General features: G+C 37.0%; 1 protein-coding gene across 1 annotated transcript in view; it reads right to left on the reverse strand.

The window, feature by feature from the left end:
* Positions 1-13,747, reverse strand: part of scaf4 (SR-related CTD-associated factor 4) — a 27,678-nt gene extending 13,931 nt beyond the window's left edge. The window contains exons 1-17 of the mRNA XM_015379783.1: positions 13,575-13,747; positions 10,769-10,852; positions 10,604-10,648; positions 10,343-10,504; positions 10,133-10,265; positions 9,881-10,017; positions 9,573-9,779; positions 8,503-8,588; positions 8,022-8,106; positions 5,596-5,769; positions 4,823-4,896; positions 4,506-4,696; positions 4,246-4,346; positions 2,529-2,642; positions 2,290-2,446; positions 802-929; positions 437-590 (exon numbers count right to left, since the gene is read on the reverse strand). Of these exons, the coding sequence (XP_015235269.1) occupies positions 437-590; positions 802-929; positions 2,290-2,446; positions 2,529-2,642; positions 4,246-4,346; positions 4,506-4,696; positions 4,823-4,896; positions 5,596-5,769; positions 8,022-8,106; positions 8,503-8,588; positions 9,573-9,779; positions 9,881-10,017; positions 10,133-10,265; positions 10,343-10,504; positions 10,604-10,648; positions 10,769-10,852; positions 13,575-13,604 (2,062 nt within the window). The 5' untranslated portion in view covers positions 13,605-13,747. The remainder of the gene's footprint in view (positions 1-436; positions 591-801; positions 930-2,289; positions 2,447-2,528; positions 2,643-4,245; positions 4,347-4,505; positions 4,697-4,822; positions 4,897-5,595; positions 5,770-8,021; positions 8,107-8,502; positions 8,589-9,572; positions 9,780-9,880; positions 10,018-10,132; positions 10,266-10,342; positions 10,505-10,603; positions 10,649-10,768; positions 10,853-13,574) is intronic.
* Between the last annotated feature and the right edge of the window lie 4,263 nt (positions 13,748-18,010).

The raw sequence follows: 18,010 nt of genomic DNA on the forward strand, positions 1-18,010 counted from the left end.
AGATGAACTTTTTTCTCTGTGAACGCCTCTGGGACGCTCTATCACCCCTATTTAGAAACTCAGACTCACTTCTCCATTTCAAATCACAACTCAAAACTCATCTGTTTAAAATTGTCTATTATCTTTAATATTAATTTCCCTTTCCCAGCCTTTGTGTTTTTTAAATGGTTTTATTTTGTGTTTTGACTTTGTTTCTTTTTATCTTTTGTATGTGACCTTGAGTATCTAGAAAGGTGCCTTAGAAATAATATGTATTATTATTTTATTACTATTACTTTGATGGGGGTACCCATTTTTTTTATTATAAAAAAGACAGTAAAACAATATATATATATATATTTTTAAATCAGCATTTTATACTTCTATACTATCAAAAACTGTGTGTTTAAAGAGTGGAGATGGTTTAAAGTCAGATGAGAGGCGTTTGAGTCACTACCTGGAGGCATTTGCAACGGGTTGAAGCCAGGTCTCATGAAAGGAGGAGGGGGGATGCCTGGAGCAAAGCCAGGTGGAGGCATCCCGATAGGACCAGGAAATACCGGGGGTTGAAGAGAACCCATACCAACCATTGGCTGCTGCAAAGAGGGCACCTGACAAAATGTATATGCAGGTTAAAAAGCTGTCACAGTGCAATGTGAAAGTTTAACTAGACTAAATAGAAAATAAAATTAATCTGTCAAAGAAGCAGTGATAAGAGCTAAGTGTGGGTCCATTAATTCATTAGGGGTTGACAAAGATTAGTAAAAACATCTTTAATATATGAGAAAACGATACAAGCTTGAAACATTTTTTGTTTCTTACTTGTACAGGAGGAGCAGCAGTAACAGCCATCGGTAAAACCTGGGTTTCCTCAGGCTGCTGTTGCTCAGAACGGCCATTATGAGTGAGTTCTTCAGGGTGGTCTGAGCTCTTTCTCACACTAGTCCAGTCTGCAAAGTCAGGCAATGATAGAAAATAACTCAATTAATCAAAGAAAAAAATAAACCTTCCAAACTGTAAACCTGAGGAATATTTAATCAAACTTATTCAGATAAGCTTATTTCACATTATTTCAAGAGAATAGCAAAAAAAAAATCCCTTTATTTGCCACAATGGGAAAATTCTGGACATATGTACATATCAACATATGTAGACATATGTAAATGAAATTTGCTTTTTAACCTGCATTAATTTTGGTAACATTTTAAATGAGACAGGTGTCTCCAGGTTCTGTCATCTACATCACATGTGCTCAGTGTGAACTAGCTTTCATCTGTGAAGAGCACAGTACGCCAGTGGTGAATTTGCCAATGCTGGTGTTCTTTTGCAAAAACCAAGCATTAGCACGGTGTCATGAGCACAACCCCCATCTGTGGATGCTGGGTCCTCACGCCCTCCTCATGGAGTCAGTTTCTAAAAGTTTGTGCAGACACATGCACATTTGTGACCTGCTGGAGGTCATTGGGCAGAGCTCTGGCAGTGCTCCTCCTGTTCCTCTTCGCACAAAGTTGGAGGTAGTGGTTCTGCTGCTGGATTGTTGCCCTCCTACAGCCTCCTCCAGGTCTCCTAGTGTACTGGCCTGTCTCCTAGTAGACCCTCCTGCCTGTGGACACTACGCTGATACACAGAGTCCGTAGAGTCCATTTCATGCTACCACAAGTGTAATAGCATCCCCAACATTCAAAAGTGACCAAATCATCCGCCAGAAAGCATACAGGTAGGTAGTGAGAAGTGTTACGTGGTCCCCATCTGCAGAACCACTCCTTTATTGAGTGTGTCTTGCTAATTGCAGTAATTTCCAACTGTTGTCTATTCCATTTGTACAACAACATGTGAAACTGATCGTCAGTCAGTGTTGCTTCCAAAGTGGACAGTTTTGTTTCACAGAAGTTTGAATAACTGCAGTTATACTGTGTTGTTTACATGTTCCCTTTACGTTTTGAAGAGTGCATATATATATATATATATATATATATATATATATATTTATATTGGTGAAAACAAAGCACAAAAACATTCAAAACTGTAAGCTCTGGTGGCAACCAAAAATTTCAGGGACATGAAATCTGGGCCAGATTTTCACATTCAAATAACTATGTTCATATTGCAGCAAATAAAACAATGATATATACATTGAGGGATGGGGAAACACTGTGTCCAGCAGCTTCATTAGACAAAAGAATAGTCCTGTTAACTTTCGACAAATCTACCCAACAGAGAACATGTCTTCTGGTTGAGTATCACTTAAAAACAAACTTTAAGGTTTATTTTGTTCCTTCTAATTTAACGCCTTCAACATATTTATTTTACCTGGTGATAAGGTATCCATATCCAGCATCCCTCCCTCTTTGAGCTCTGCTAACTGGTCCTCTCTGACTTTAGACCAAGGTATGTAGGTGACACCAAGCTCCACGTCCCAGTACTGCTTAAAATCTGGCTTTATACCTTTGTTTAAAGCCCAAGCAATCTGGTAGGAAATAATATGATTTTAATTCAGATTTTTTTTTTTCAGACTTTAAACATGTGAAAAAAAAAAAAGGTCAGCCCACCTTTATTGCTTTCTGGTTAACTTTATACAATCCTCTGCTGAGCTTCTGCAGTGCTCTGAAGGCATCCTGCCTGTGTATCATGACAATGTAAGCACAGCCACGTGGAGGAATCATCTGGAAAATGAGGGGAGAGAAACAAAATGTGTCACTTGATTTCAACCAGAGAGATTGAGATTTATTCAGTTTGAAAATATGAAAGGCTCATTATATAACATTTATCTTGTCATTAGTTTAAACATTATATATTTACCAAATTAGAAGATTTTGATTTAGCAAAGTAAATTTATACAAAAATATTAACATTTTAAACAAACTTTGATACGTCAGTAATTTATTCATTAAATCATTAAGTTAGGGCTGCAGGATATCTGGAAAACTCAACATTAATGCAGAATATAACCACACCTGCAATAAAGCATACTAAAAAGGTCACACAATACTGTTAAAGTCCATCCAAATATTATTGTCATTAAAAAAGTGTTGAAGAAATAGAACCGTGATCACAGTCTACATCATGCTGAGCAGCTCCAAGTTAAACTAACATGAGGTGCTTCACTGATTAAAAGCAAAGAAAAATGTCTGCAAGGAACAATCGACTGATATAACAGCAAAACTTTAATGAAACAAGGTTTAGCTAAACCCATACTATCAACTTTTTTTTGCCTGTATAAGAAGCTATTTTCTTCCTATGCTTTATACCATTTGGCTTATATGAAAGGCTTTTCAGTGTATTTTTTCCTTACCACCAGGGGGCGGAAATCAAAGTTGGAAATGATAGAATAACGGGCTAATTTTCATTTAGCACACACACACATTAAAGCTGTCAAACCAATCAAGAGACGGGGCTCAACTCATGCAGAGCTGAAATAAAGAGCTAACAAAGCCACATCTTTCATTATAAGCCTTACTGCCTCGAGCCAACAAGACACCGGGAGCTAGCATCCTTCTTCATCTATACTATAGCGGTGTTAAGTAGAGGTCCCCCTACAGGTTTGATGGTGAACATTTCAGATACCAGCTGCTTATATCCAGGTGCAGCTTATATTTGTACTTTTGCAGGGTTTTTTTTTTTTTTTTTACTTAGCGGGTGCTCTTTATAGTGAGGTGTGCTCTGTAGTCTGGAAATTACGGTAGCTTTTTTCCTAGATGTAGACAACATCGTATGTATCTATTACTGAGCTGTTACTCTTTTACAAGTTTTTTTTTTTATCATTTCATGGCTTCCTTAAGAAAATAAAAAATGAATGAATATGAAATAATAATAAAAGTCTGAACTACAAGAGCTGTCTATAGGCAAGGCCCTAACCAAGAAACTAACTCCTATTTACACCAAAAATCTGCGATGTTCTGCTGACCTTTATTGCAATGTAGGCAGTAACAAACCCAAATGACAACATGAACTAGATATTTTGAGGCTTCCTTCCTGATGATAATTTTTAGCCCTGACAGAAAACTACCATATGGTCTTATCAAGAGGTAAAAGTATTTATTTAACAATCAGTTCTTTTATCATGCCTTTCTGATATATATATATATATATATATATATATATATATATATATATATATATATATATATATATATATATATATATATATATATAAAAAACAAAAGAAGGACATAGGACAGTATGTACAATAAGTAAAATAGTAAATGACAAAACACAAAGGTTATCATTTCAAGCTGAAATATATTACATCTAAATGAACCCACTTACATTTATCGATTCAATCTGTCCAAATTCTTCCAGCAATGAGGCGACATCTTGCTGCTGAGTTCTCTTGTCCAGCTGACCCACCCACAGTGTTGTACTACAAACTGAAAATTAAAGAGGAAAATAAACCATTTACAGAATGAAAAAATTACAGGATTTATCTGGGAAGAAAATCTATTATCTTTAACCTAGAAGGAAAAAAAAAAAAAAAAAAAGAGCATGAATAATAAATACATTGATCCATAAACCAAACAACGACTCACTGCTTAGAGTCTCGCTCTTAGGTGGCGGAAGGCCTTTTTGCCGGCGCTCTCTTTCTTTCTCTCTTTCCCGGCGCTCCTGCGAGCGAGAGCGTGGTGAATGGTGACGGCGGTCTCTGGAGCGGGAGCGAGATCGCCTGTGCCTGGACCGCCGGGATCGGGAGCCAGATCGAGACCTTCTCCTCTTCGGAGATCTGTGTAGCGGGAAACAAAGGACACTTCGTTACTAGGAGAGGTTTTTTTTAGGAGAAATACATATGTATATATTTAAAAAGAGAATTTTTAAGCAGAAACACTTCGCATTTCTTTCAGACATGTACCTCGAGCCTGAACGGGACCGTCGGCCAGGTCGGCCATCTCTCATTGAAGAATGGTCCATATCACCTGCAGATTCCTGATTGAAACAAAGATAAATCAGTCAGTAACTTGCTGCATAACCAAATCTTGAAAAAAATACTTTGTTTCATTTATCTAAAAACCCATGGCATTTGATTTGTTTTGGGGTTTTTTCTCCAATAAAAACCAAAGTTACAGAAGACTGTTTGGATGAGATAAACAAAAGAAAAAAACCCTGTTGACCAGAATTTCATGGTTTTGACCTAGATCAACCAGGCCAGAGGAAGATTGGAACACTCTGGTGGGACTGTTACAGTGAAGATTCAAACTTTGCTTTATCAAAATGTATTTAAAAGGAAACCGTTTTTCAGAACATATTCATAGTTTATTCAAGCTAAGATAGAGAGCTAACCTCTACGAGAAGCAGGCAATGTAAAAGAAGTAAAGCAAAGTTGCTCTGTCTCATATTTTGGCTTTATGCTCATGCTAACGATTGGAAATTTAAGCATCAATTTAGAATTCAAAAAGCTGGGAAATGGCTCCACACAGAGGCTGTTGTTTACATGATGCTATCAATGTTAATTGTTCAAATAAAATGCTAAAAACTGCTTTTTTTATGTAACCAATATTCTGTTGAATTTAAATCATATTAAAAGCATTTCACAGAAGCATGAATTCACATCTGCTCCTTATATAATTACAGCACTTTTTATGTCTCAAGTTTTTAGCTTCTATTTTGCAGCGACGTTAAGCGTACCTGTTGTTGCTGGATAGAATTTTGAGGGGGGTATACCCCTGGGAAGCCTGGATGCCCAGCTAAACTGGGCAGGGGGTGTCCAGGAAGAGAATGACCCATCGTTGGCATAGCAATAGGGAAGCTTTGTCCAGGCAGAACACCAGCCTGCAGCTGGCCGTTAGGAGGCACAGGAACCTAAGGAAGACATGTAATTACTATGCAATGCCAGTCCTAGTGGCTGTACATCAGAATGACAGTTGTTTTTCCCTTTTTTTTTATCCATATTTATACCCTTTTCTTTCGCCTTCTTACAAGCGGTCCTACATTCCCACAAAGAACAGAAACATAAACTGGACCAAAATGGACTAACTGGGCTCCTTTTATGTTATGAAAAGGCTAATTTACTGATTATAAATTCAGAAAAGTGTAGAATCGGTAATCTTGCAACACAGACCCCATATCAATTAAGATGAGAATTAACCTCAGTGCACACACAGATTAAAAACAAATCTATGAAATATTCCTGACTGACATATTCTGGCTATTTAATAACATTAAATCTACCACTGTTTTATTACAAGAGATTAAAATCAGAAAAAAATTACAAAAGTTCTTTATGTACATCAAAAATATTTATACCACATGTATGGTAAGGAAGGGCAGGGCCATAGATCAATATAAATTAGGGCTGAAACATTAAATTGCAATAATCGAGATTAATCAATCATTTAAATAATTGTCAACTAATTTAGGAATCGATTAATCATTAAATGGAATATAGAGACTGTAAAACTTGCCTTTAGCTGACAGAGGCACCCACTTAGAGCAGTAACTATACTAACATTTTTTACATATTTAAATATTTTGCATTTAAGATACAACGCAAATCTTTTTTCTTTTGTCAATATGCTCTATCTATAACACAAATGGAAACGTTTTATTTTCACATGGTTTAATTTCATAGAAATTAAACCATGTTTCATAGAAATTAAACCATGTGAAACCAAATCATTTGATTACCAAAATCAATCGATTTGTAAAAAACTCCTTTGTCACAGTGCTAATATAAATATTGCAATAGTAAGCAACAAGAGATGCTTTACACAAAAACTGTTTTTTGTGAATCCATGAGATTATACTCCTCCTATTTCATTCCTTCAGAGAAGCTTCATTGAATTCTATCTGTTGAGCTTAATTCATTTTTACTTTCTTTTGGGACTGAGACCCAGGGAAATTCTCTTATATTTGGTTAAGTAGATGGGATCACAAGTCAACTTAGCGAGGACACCTCCCCAAGGACTGTTTTTCCCGCTCAAATTGTTTTTTCCCCCTTCCTTTTCCCTTCACTGTTATCTTGTTACTTCAGAGAAACAGGGCTTTCTTTTTAAATAACAATTACGTAACTTGTTCATTCAGTAAAAAAAAAAAAAAAACATTTTTATTTACTCTTATAAAAAGTGATCTCGTTCATTCAGCAAAACAGAGATTATTTGTTTTTGTAAAAATTTTCATATTAATTCAGAAAAACACAAATTAAGTTTATTTCCAAGGTGAATGCAATACGTTCCCCTAGCTACCCTATCATGTTCTTTTTCTGGGTGGATCATCATAATATGTGGTCCTCCTAATTATCATCATTCTGGTGAGATGTTTACGTAAGGCCGTCCTACGTGCTTGTTCCCATTTTCACTTACAAGTGGTGAGTCTGAGAGTGGAAAAACTGCAAATCTTCTTTTGAAAAGTAAGCTTGTATGAGCAATGCAAACAGCAACTTTTAAACAGAGCGTGCACAAGGAGAAATGGGATCGTCCATGCTCTCGAACGCATTTAATAGAAGTTCCCTCTCAGGAGCAGGTACAGGGTCGTGCTTCCAAAATTTTTTTTAAGTGGAGAGGGCAGGTCTTTTCAAAAATTCACAACAATCCTCCTCGATGCCTTTAAGTTGAAAATAGGATTATAGTTTCAACCAAGGCTTTTTTCACCCCTGTCATTATTTTAAAAAATGATAACAAAACACTAATCAATATTAATTACAACTTGATGAAAGGTTTATATCGTGATACACTTTCCAGCAGCATCGAGCAGCCGTGTAATTAAGATTGCTGTGCTTCATTTCTACAAAGTGAGCGTCACACCTTGAAACCTTGGGTGTTAAATAATTATCAAAACAAAATCGGAGGAGCGTGGCCTATGGGTTAGGGTATTGTGCTTGGAATGTAGAGGGTCTGAGTTCAAGCCTACTACCAAAGATTGCCACTCTGGTTCCTTGAGTAAAGACCCTTAACCCCACATTGCTCCCCTGGGCGCTGGCCAATGGCAGCCCACTGCTCCCCAAGGGGATGGGTTAAATGCAGAGAGGGAATTTTGTTGCAATGTCAATAAAAAAGCTGTTAAAAAATAAATAATAAAAATACTCTAATGTTTGTTACAGAACTAAACAGTACTACCTGTTGTGAGATGTCTTGTGAGATGTTCATCATCTGTGTATTAAAGTGCTCCATGTGCTGAGGGAAGGCTGGAGGCTGTTGCATACTGTGAGGAGACAAATCCATCATATTACTCCCACTTACTGTCTTTGCATATTGGTTGGGGTTAAACTACTCCTAAAGCCCCTGTCACACCTTAACGATTTAGACCAGCGTATGCCTGATGTACGAAAAACCTGACAAACATACATTGGATAAGTTATAGGTACGTGTTTCAGCACGCTGACACACGGCGAGTACTGCGTCCGACGTATGCCAGCGGATGCCATGCGTGGGGCATAGGTTCAGGACTCGTTATGAATACGCTATGTATACGCCCAAAATTGAGAAAATACATAGAAAGTTCAGCGTGTGCTAGCGTTTAAGGAGATTCTGAGACATCAGGCATATGCTGGCTAAATCGGCAAGGTGCAACAGGAACCTAAGGAGACTGAAGACCCACAAAGTATGCTGTGAGGATGCTTCATCCTTTTTAGGTTCTTCTCCAACATCTGGTTCATCATCATAGTCAAAACGGTCCAGCAGTTTCTAAAAAAGGAAAAAAGACAAGTCTTAAATGACATTCATTTAATTTTCTTTTTAACCGAACTCAGAGTTGTAAAATCTCTACAGAGTCTGAAAACTTTTTCCCCCTCTTTTACCAACCAACAACCAGAGGCTTTTCTTAGGATTTTGTTTGACAAACAGAATATAGGGGCGGCTGATTACCGATTCCTGGTCTTTAAAAAAGCCTGACATGATGATTTCTTAAATAAAAACAACGTCCATCGAGGCCTTTAAATTGGTGCACCCCTGATAAAGTAGTTAATAATTTTGAAGTGGAAGACAAAAAATTATGCAGTTTCCTGACGTTTAAAAAAAAAAAAAACCCTGTGTGAAACATGTGGCATGGTTTTCTTTTAAAGTTTTTTTAATGTTTCAGGATTAGCTACATTCACCTTCATTTATCTTACCATCAACTTTGACCAGTTCAATAGCCCACATTATGATACTGCCGCCGCTATGTTTTAAAGTAGTGATGATTTCTTCAGTTACCACACAGACAAAATAAAAAAAAAAATATGTATAATTTTTTGAGAATTCCACAAGCGTATTCTGTGCTCCCTTTTTCATGTAACCAACTAAAGAGTGGAATTTTTTTTGGCTATATTGAACTAATGACCATGTTCATGTGTCCTGGCTTGTTGCAGTTTGGTCACTAATGTCCTCTGAAAAACATCTGAGGCCTTCACAGATCCCTTGTATTCAGATTAAGTACAAGTTGCTCACAGGCAGACAGACCAATGCAGAAGATAATCTGTTGCTCTGTGTTTATTACAGAGAGGTGGGATGAACAAAAATGTGGGTTTTCTGATATTCATTTTGCAGAAAGAAAAAAAGGTCATTGCATCAACCAATTCCAAATTCTGATATATGTTTGTGTCCATGGAAAAAAAAAAAAAAAAACACAATGTAATTTGATTTTGTGGCGTAACTAACAATGAAACCTTCAATAACTATAAAAACTGTCACCGTGTCAAAAGTAGACTTTTGCTGGACGGGCTGTGCGTGGTGGGTGGGTGGAGGAGGCTGTGGCGAGGGAACGGGAGGTTGGGGAGCAGCTGCGGCCAGGCCTGTGGGCACACTTTGGGCCGCCGTTTGAGCTGTCGACGGAGGAAGCTGAGCATTAGCTTCAGGTTTCACCACCTGCTGCTGGAAGTTCTGAAGCATCTGCTGAAGCTAAAAAATACAACACATCCCAAAGTGTTAAGAAACATTTAAGTATCAGAAAAGAAAATAAAGAAAAGAGGCTTGTTTTTCATGAGCTCAATCCATCACACCTGCTGTCCCTGCGTGGACTGGAAGAGCTGCGCTACAGCAGCGAGGGCATCGGAGTTATGCAGCGGAGGAGCGGGTGTTGTTGTGGAGTTAGCTGTTACTGCATTTATGGGCTCTTTGGCTGGAGATGGTGGAGAACCTAAATAATCAGTGGTACAATCACGAGCTTGTTTGATCAGAATAACGTTACCAAGGTGAAATTAAACTTTCATAAGTAAATTTTTTTTTTATGTTTTAAAATAATTCCAAGCTACCTGGCTCTTCTGCATTTGTGATGGAAGCAGTACCACTGCCAGAGCCAGCAGCCATGTCCAAGAGCGGCTGGATAACCTCGATCTTAAACACTCCGTTCTTCTGCCACAGGTTCAAAACCCGCACAATCTTGCTCTACAAAACCAGAAGAATAACAAATATTCCATATTCCAAATTTTTTTAGCCTTTCAAAACTAATTCTCCATTCTTACCCGGTCCTCTATTGGGCAGAGACAGAGGTTCTCGAAGGTTCCTGTGATATTTTTGGTGAACCTTGGACCAAACACGTCTTTGTCTGCTCCAAATTGGTGCCTGGACTGCCTCACAATGGAATCCACCACATACAAGCCTGCGACTTTATACTCTGGCTTACACTGGGGGGAATCAACAGGATGGAGGAACTCTGATGTTAGACACTTATGATTGCTGAGAAAAAAAATGCTTTGTAAATAAATCTCAAACATCCATCTCACCTTTTTAATAAACTTTTCCACAATCTGAACTACGTGTTTGTAGAGCTGAGAGAGGAGATTGTATGAGTGTTTCAGCTTAATATAGACTCAAAAATAAGTCTAAATAACAGGTAATATAAAAAAATAAAAACAGTAAAAACACGAGTAAAATAATAATGTTCTTACCTTCATAGCTTTTATGGCTGATTTGGTGATGGAGATCATCTTAGCTCGAGATATAGGAGGCTTGGAGTCCATCAAGGAGAATAACTGCAATAAATAAAAACTTTATTTAAATTCACATTTCCAACCTTCATGTTGCGCTGCATGTGGTGTACTTTAATATGTGATTTCCATTTCTAAAGTAAACATTTCTTTCTCCAAACATTTTGTTTTTGTTGCTGCTATTTACAAATAAAGAATATTTTATATCTGTTTGAGGTTTTTATCCATAAAGACAAATATGCTTCTTAATTTTTTTATAAGGCAACAGGAATAGTGAAATCTGATAGTAAAAGTGAGTTATTACTAAAAAAGATGGCTCCAAGAATACAGAAAAATAAATAATCAAGGACAAGTTAGGTCTGAATCCATTAATAGTTAGGACAGGATAGCACTGAGATACATAACATGATATAGCATGAAGAAAAACACCAGGTTTCACTGTATCATTATGCTGGCAAAGGTTCTCAGTCATCCAGGTCATAGCCATTCCAAAAAAGTTAAAAAACAATCCACTGGACTTATTTCCAAGTTTTAAAACATTTCGCTTCCCATCCAGCATTTTCTTTAATTCAAAATGTCAGAATTAGAAAAATCTTTGCCAATTCTGACATTTTCTTCCTGGATAGGAAGCAAAATGTCTTAAAACTTGGAAACAAAGAGTCCAGTGTACTGTTTTTTGTTGTTTTTTTTACTTTTTTTGAACACTTTCATTATCTTCCCTTCGAAATTAAAACAATTAAGAAGTGGAGCTCCTTTAGTATCAACATCATTGCAATCCATTTCTCTCAGGAAGGGGAATGACAAGCAAGGGAGAGGACATGCAGCCATGTTTCACAGGTCATGACTATAACCTGAAGCAGCACAAATACAGGTGTCAAGTAACGAAGTACAAATTCTTTGTTACTGTACTTAGGTATACTTTTTAGGTGTTTATACTTTACTCCATTACTTATTTTTCTTTCTACTTCTGACTTCTACTCATTACATTTTCATACAAGTATCTGTACTTTCTATTCCTTACATTTTTTAAACAAACATTACTCTTGGCTTCGGCTTTATGTTTATAAATATTTATTTCATGTCATGTGCACCATCCAATGCTGATCATTGGCAGCATCCACATCTAGTGAAAACTAGTGTAATTGGATGACTCATATAATGTAAACACTCATTGGTTAGCTAAAGGAAATCATCAGAAGCAAGCAGGTGTTCTTCAAACTGCAAATGTGAGTTGTCTATGCCATGCTACAATGTCAGATTCGGAAAAGATGTTGAAATGTTGTCACAGGCAAGACCGTATCGGGAGATGGAGACAGAGACCAACAAGGCCTCAATTGAGAAATTGAGCTTTTAATTCATATAGTGGCATCTGGCGTTTTTTTTAAAGGTTACTTTATACTTTAAGTAGTTTTTGGAGCACATACTTTTTCACTTTAACTTGAGTAAAGAGGTTAAGCTGATACTTCAACTTTTACAAGAGTGTTTTTGAACTGCAGTATTTATACTTCTACTTAAGTAACAAATGTGTGTACTTTTGACACCACTGCCAACAACCAACCAGTTTATAATGCACACTGCCAGCCAGCTGGCTGAAAGCCTAGACTTTTTCTTCACGTATGAGAAACACAAATTTGGAAATTGTAAAGAACAGAATCAAAGTTTATAAATTTAAGGAGCGCCTAGTTTAAGTGCATCAAAAAGAAAAATTAAATTGTTCTTTAGGATAACACTTACATACGTCCTTTTTTTCTTAATTTCGTGTTTAAATAAGAGTTTATTGGGTTAATATTATGCTATCATGAACATGTAGTTACAATAACTATATCCAAAGTTAGGACACCCATGAGAATCTCCTGATATCTAACAATGCAAATTTGTAATAACAGTTGTAACTTTACTGTGACAAAAGAAAAGCCAAGCACCACGTGCTGAAGGGAATCTCTCATGCCTAACAGCAAAACATCCACTTCTATCATGAAGAATGGGACTCAGAAATTACAACTACAAATACGCTCAGCATAGCACAGCAGAAAGCTAAGACTGATTTGCCCTTGTATCCATGATCTGGGATTTTTGCAGCTTTATTGTCGCCTCTTAAGAAAAAAAATCAATACTGCAATAACTAGAAGGATCATATGATTCACAATAACAAATTAGCTTAATATATTGAAGGATGTAAAAAGGCTGAATTAGTTTTTTACAAGGGGTGCTGCTTTCTTAACCGTGGGGCAGTGAAAGGCTCACCGAGGTCCCAAGCAGAAACACTGCATGTTCTCACTGGGCTTCCAGCATCATGAACAGGCCTCACAGAAACATATTCAATCTGCTCTTTAGGAAATACTTTACGCGTCCCTTTCCAAACTAGCAACAATGAACTTCTGTACATCTACTGTCCATTCATATAATCATGTTACCTGTGAGCTATGCTTGCTAATTGTACTGTTACAAGTAGCAGTGTTTGGGACGACTCACTCCCACCAGTTAGCATCACGGGGGATCCTGGTATCTGTGTTTACTTTGTTTTTCTGACATATCTGAGCTGCTTCCTACACGAATAAGATGTAAAACCCTGCAATGCAGTGTTATATTCTCTTAGTTGATAGAAAGAAATGTTAACATTAACCCGATTTTAATAACATCAATAAAGTCCAACCGCTAGCAGGCCCTGTAGTCCGACCTGTCAGTTAGCATCACAGCAGTACTACTGTAGACACATCCACCACCCACGGTGACTTCATACTCTCGGCGAGCCCAAAATGCAGCTTACCTCCTGATTAAAGGCGTTCACAGCCTCCATGATTGCCGGATACACCTGACCTCTCCTGTAAATACACCCAATTCCTGTTAAATATTATGTTTATTCGAGGGAAGGACGGTACAACATGTCCGCTCCCCTCTAGCTAACGCCAGTTAGCCTCGCGTTGGGTCGGCGGGCACCGCAAAGCATGATGGGATTCAACGTTGTCCTTATTGGGTTTGTCCACTAGGTGGCAGCGTGCTTCTAGACACTGTGGTACCTCGAAAAAAAAAACATAGATTAACATACATCATAAAAAATATTTTATGTTCAAACCCCAAACTACAGTGTTACATGTGGGGATTATTTTATGTCATATCAAAACAAAACATAGCAGATTGGTTAGGTGGAAGAACGTTTTTATATACTATTATAACGTTTTTAATTATATACTGCCAAATCACAATATATGTAATCTCAAGGCACTTTACAGAGACAATTCAACCACATCATACAGTCAGATTGGTTCAAAGTTTTCAGTCTCAGGAAAACCTGATGATTGTATCGACTCATTGACTCGAAAGCAATCCCTCACACCTTTTAACAGGAAGAAACCTCCTGTATAGCCAGGCTTAGTGTGAGCAGCCATTTGCTGAGGCCGACTGGGGTTCAAGCAGGCTCAGACTGGGAACGATTTTCGGCCCTGGCATTTTTTCCTGCGAATAATGTAAACAGATGCAAAACCCCATAATGCACGGGAACATATTTTTGCAAAATATTCCAACATTAATTCACCAAATATAAGAGGAACATCGCAGTTTGGTTTAAGGAAAGCACTTTAGTTTTATTATAATTTAGTTTCTTGCAAGGATTTTACAGTTTGAAGAAATAGAAAATTACACCATATGCCAACCATCACAAGGATGTGCATGACAAGGAAGGGCTATATATGCTGCATGCATCATTTAGATAATTAACATGGTATCACAGATTACCAGTCTGAGCCTGGATTTTAAGGAGACAGAAGCAGAAATAGAAAAAGAAGCAGAGATACAAAAGGCAACTGTCAACCAGCTCCACAGACAGCCCAATCCAGGAAACACACAGCCAGGCAGATGAGCTTCAAGCCAGCTCCATTATCAGAAGATGAAAGAGAGCACATACAGTTAGTCACAGTCAGAGAAACAGGTACACTGAAAAACAGGCCAAGCTTTAGCATCTATAAACAAAGGTGTTGATGGCAGCAGCACAGCTGATATTTCTCTCCAGGGTGGTGTTCCAGCCAAACACGATAAGACCAGATCAAACTACTATGATGGGGAAAAACAGAGAGAGCATAACGTTAGAGATTGAACTAACAAATACTGCTAAAGGGGAATTAAGCAGAATGATTAAATCTCCATGTCCTCCAGCATATTAAGCCTCTAGCACCAGAAATGCAGAAGTTATGAGAGTTATAAGAAAGGCTGAGCCACAGAGGGACCCAGGTAGAGCCATGTGGAGATAAACCTACCTGAATGTCATTCCAAACTCAACAGGCTGGGTGGGAAGACCAAAAATCAGAGAAACATGGTAACTCAGAATGGGTTACAGAGATCCAGAGTGGGAAGTGGTGCTAATATGAAGTTAAGGACAAATATTTGACAAAAATATCTTTATAATTCAAAAAATTATTTCCTTGATTTATCATAATATATTACCCCAAAAAAATTCTCAAGGACATTTAGCCTGATACTGTACTAGTGCCATATAAATTGAAAATAACACTGTTTATTACTTTTAAAATACAGTTTAGTTTTTGTTGTTTTTTTAACTGTTAAATAATAGTAAATGATGGGCCTTAAACTTATGCAGTCAGTTAAATCCTGCCATTATTAAGCTGAAATGTATTCATAAACAGGGCAAGGTTGAATAATTATTTGACATTTATTTTTTTCTCAACCTGCATCTATCCAGAGTTTCTGCTTCATAACAGCATGATTCATTAATAAGAACAACTAAAACTGATTAACGCTGCATTTTTATTTATTTTTATTTTAACCAGGTAAAAAAATTATAATAATGTACAAAATAAATTAAATTTTATTTTCGATTTTATTTATTAGAGTCACTCAGATAAAGAACAAATTGATACATTGACTGTCTTTGTAAGCAAATATGTATAATAAATAGAAACTGTAGAATTCACAGTCCATCATAGGACTAGATAAAGGATCTCATAGAGCTAGGTTGCTACATACAAATCTTTTCTATGTACTAGGGAAAGGGAGAATGCTCCACTTGATTATTAGTACTTTAATAAAATATTTTTCTTACTCAGCTGAGGTGAAAGGGTTTTATATTAAACTTAATTAACTTAAAATGTTAAACCTTTCTGGAAAAGATTGATTTAATATTTAGATTTTTATATTCTTGTATTTACAGTTTGAACACAAACTGTAAATAATAAATAATTTTCAGCTGCAACAAATGTAAAAAAAATAAAATAAAATAAAAAAAAAAGCAGGAAAACCCACAGAACCTGGCTGATCTAAGGCCTCTGTGTTTGGGCATTCTGGATCCAGTGCTGTGCTTGGTAAGCTTAAACAGCCAAGCAGCAGGACTGGCCTGTCTGTGTTCTTCAAAAGTAGGCTCATAAACTTAATGAACTCACTGCACATATGAAGTTTTGAGCTACCTGCTTGCTTAAAAACATAATAAACCTACTTTTTGTGCAACCTAATTAACATGAGATGACTAAATGATAAGAAATGACTCAGTGACATGTTGACATTACATCAGTGGTTAGAGGTGAAATACAACCAGCTAACAGCAGCCTGACAGCACTGCTCTGCAGAACTCAAAATCAGATTTCAATGTCAAATATGGAAAGAGGTGTACAAATTATTTTATAAGATGTTTTATTTGTAGAGAAGCATTTTTTATTTATTTATTCTGTGTCAAATCATTGTATAGCTACCAACCAATTAGTTGTATTTTGCTTTTGTTTCTTCAATAAAATTAGGATTTCTCTGCAAGTGAAAGGGAATTTATTTACTAAATATCAGTTTGCATCGCCTTTTGGGTTAATAAAAAAAGACAAGATCTATGTGCTGAAACCTACATGCATACATTTCTCAGTGAAAAGATCAAATGAGTTGTTTCAAAGACAAATGGGGGTCTAATTGGTAATGTGCTTAATGTCCTTGTCTCCAAAGCCAAATGCAAAATTAATATTGATTTAGTTTCAAGAAGGCTGAATATGCGCTGTCTTTTGCTGCAATGCAACAAGTCTCCAACAGATGTCCTACTTGTATGGTTCATATTTTTATTATGTCTAGTGGAATATCTAGAAAGCGTGGTCCAGTATTGTAAAAATAGCATGAGATTCAGCTCAAACCTTTCTATTTAGAGATCCAAAAAGAGTAACTCTAGCAAGAAATCTAACAACATTAAATAGTTAAAAATAAAAGAAAACAATAAAAAAGTTCATAATAAAAATGTATGATTTCTAAAGAAATTGTTTGGGTAGGCCAAACCAATCATATAAAAAAAACACACACACACAAAAGAAAAGCAAAATTAAACAACAAAATTGTTAATTTAACTGGTGAATCTAATCAGCAAACACACAGATGGAATGAATATTTTTCTACCTAACACGCAATTAAATTAAATTGCACGTTATAGTTGATTAAAATCAGTAAAAATAAATTCAATTTAAAAAAAAGTTTCTATTTTTAATCATGAAAAGAGTGAACGTTTATTTCGCACAAAAATAAATGCTTATAATAAACAAAACAGAGGCTCGGGACGTGTCGCAATATTATCCAAATAGCGAATCAATAACAGATCACTCTACAGTGATATAAATGCATTCTTTGTTCCTGCACATGTACAATGTAAACGCACAGAGCGCAGCGGCGGGGCGTTGGTACCGGTAGACTTGTTGTTCCCCCTTGTTCTCATGCTCGCTCCACCCGCTCTGCGCTGATTGGTTGAAAAAGTACCACCGTGTCTGTCAGGGTGTTTCTGCCTTTTTTTAACCCTCAAAATTGGGTAGGGGAACGCCCACCTACAGGACCGGGAAAGTCACTTCAAACTGATAAACACGCTGCATGGCACACAGACCTTCCAGGAGACGCTCATGTGAATGGAGATGCGCGCACAGCCTCACTGCCTGCCTATAGTCCTCTATTTAAAAACTCTCTCATGCAGCTTATTAGAACTAGTTGCGTCAGATTTCCATGACAGATATTGTCTTTTTTAATGCTATGCTCCTTATGTCATATTTAAGCGGATACCGTTGTGTCGGAAACTGCTGAGCGCACAGGTTGGATCATTTTGGGTGAACAGGTGGCGCATGATCCAGCGCTCTTATTTTGCCGGACGTTAAGCGTTTAATTGGATACCTGCTATTAAGGTGGGTGAGAGTAGAGGTGCGAATTTTTTTCTCTCCCCTCCACTGCTCAGACAAAGCAACAGAG

The sequence above is a fragment of the Cyprinodon variegatus genome, unplaced genomic scaffold (genome assembly GCF_000732505.1).
Source record: "Cyprinodon variegatus isolate N-32 unplaced genomic scaffold, C_variegatus-1.0 Scaffold199, whole genome shotgun sequence".
NCBI lineage: Eukaryota > Metazoa > Chordata > Actinopteri > Cyprinodontiformes > Cyprinodontidae > Cyprinodon > Cyprinodon variegatus.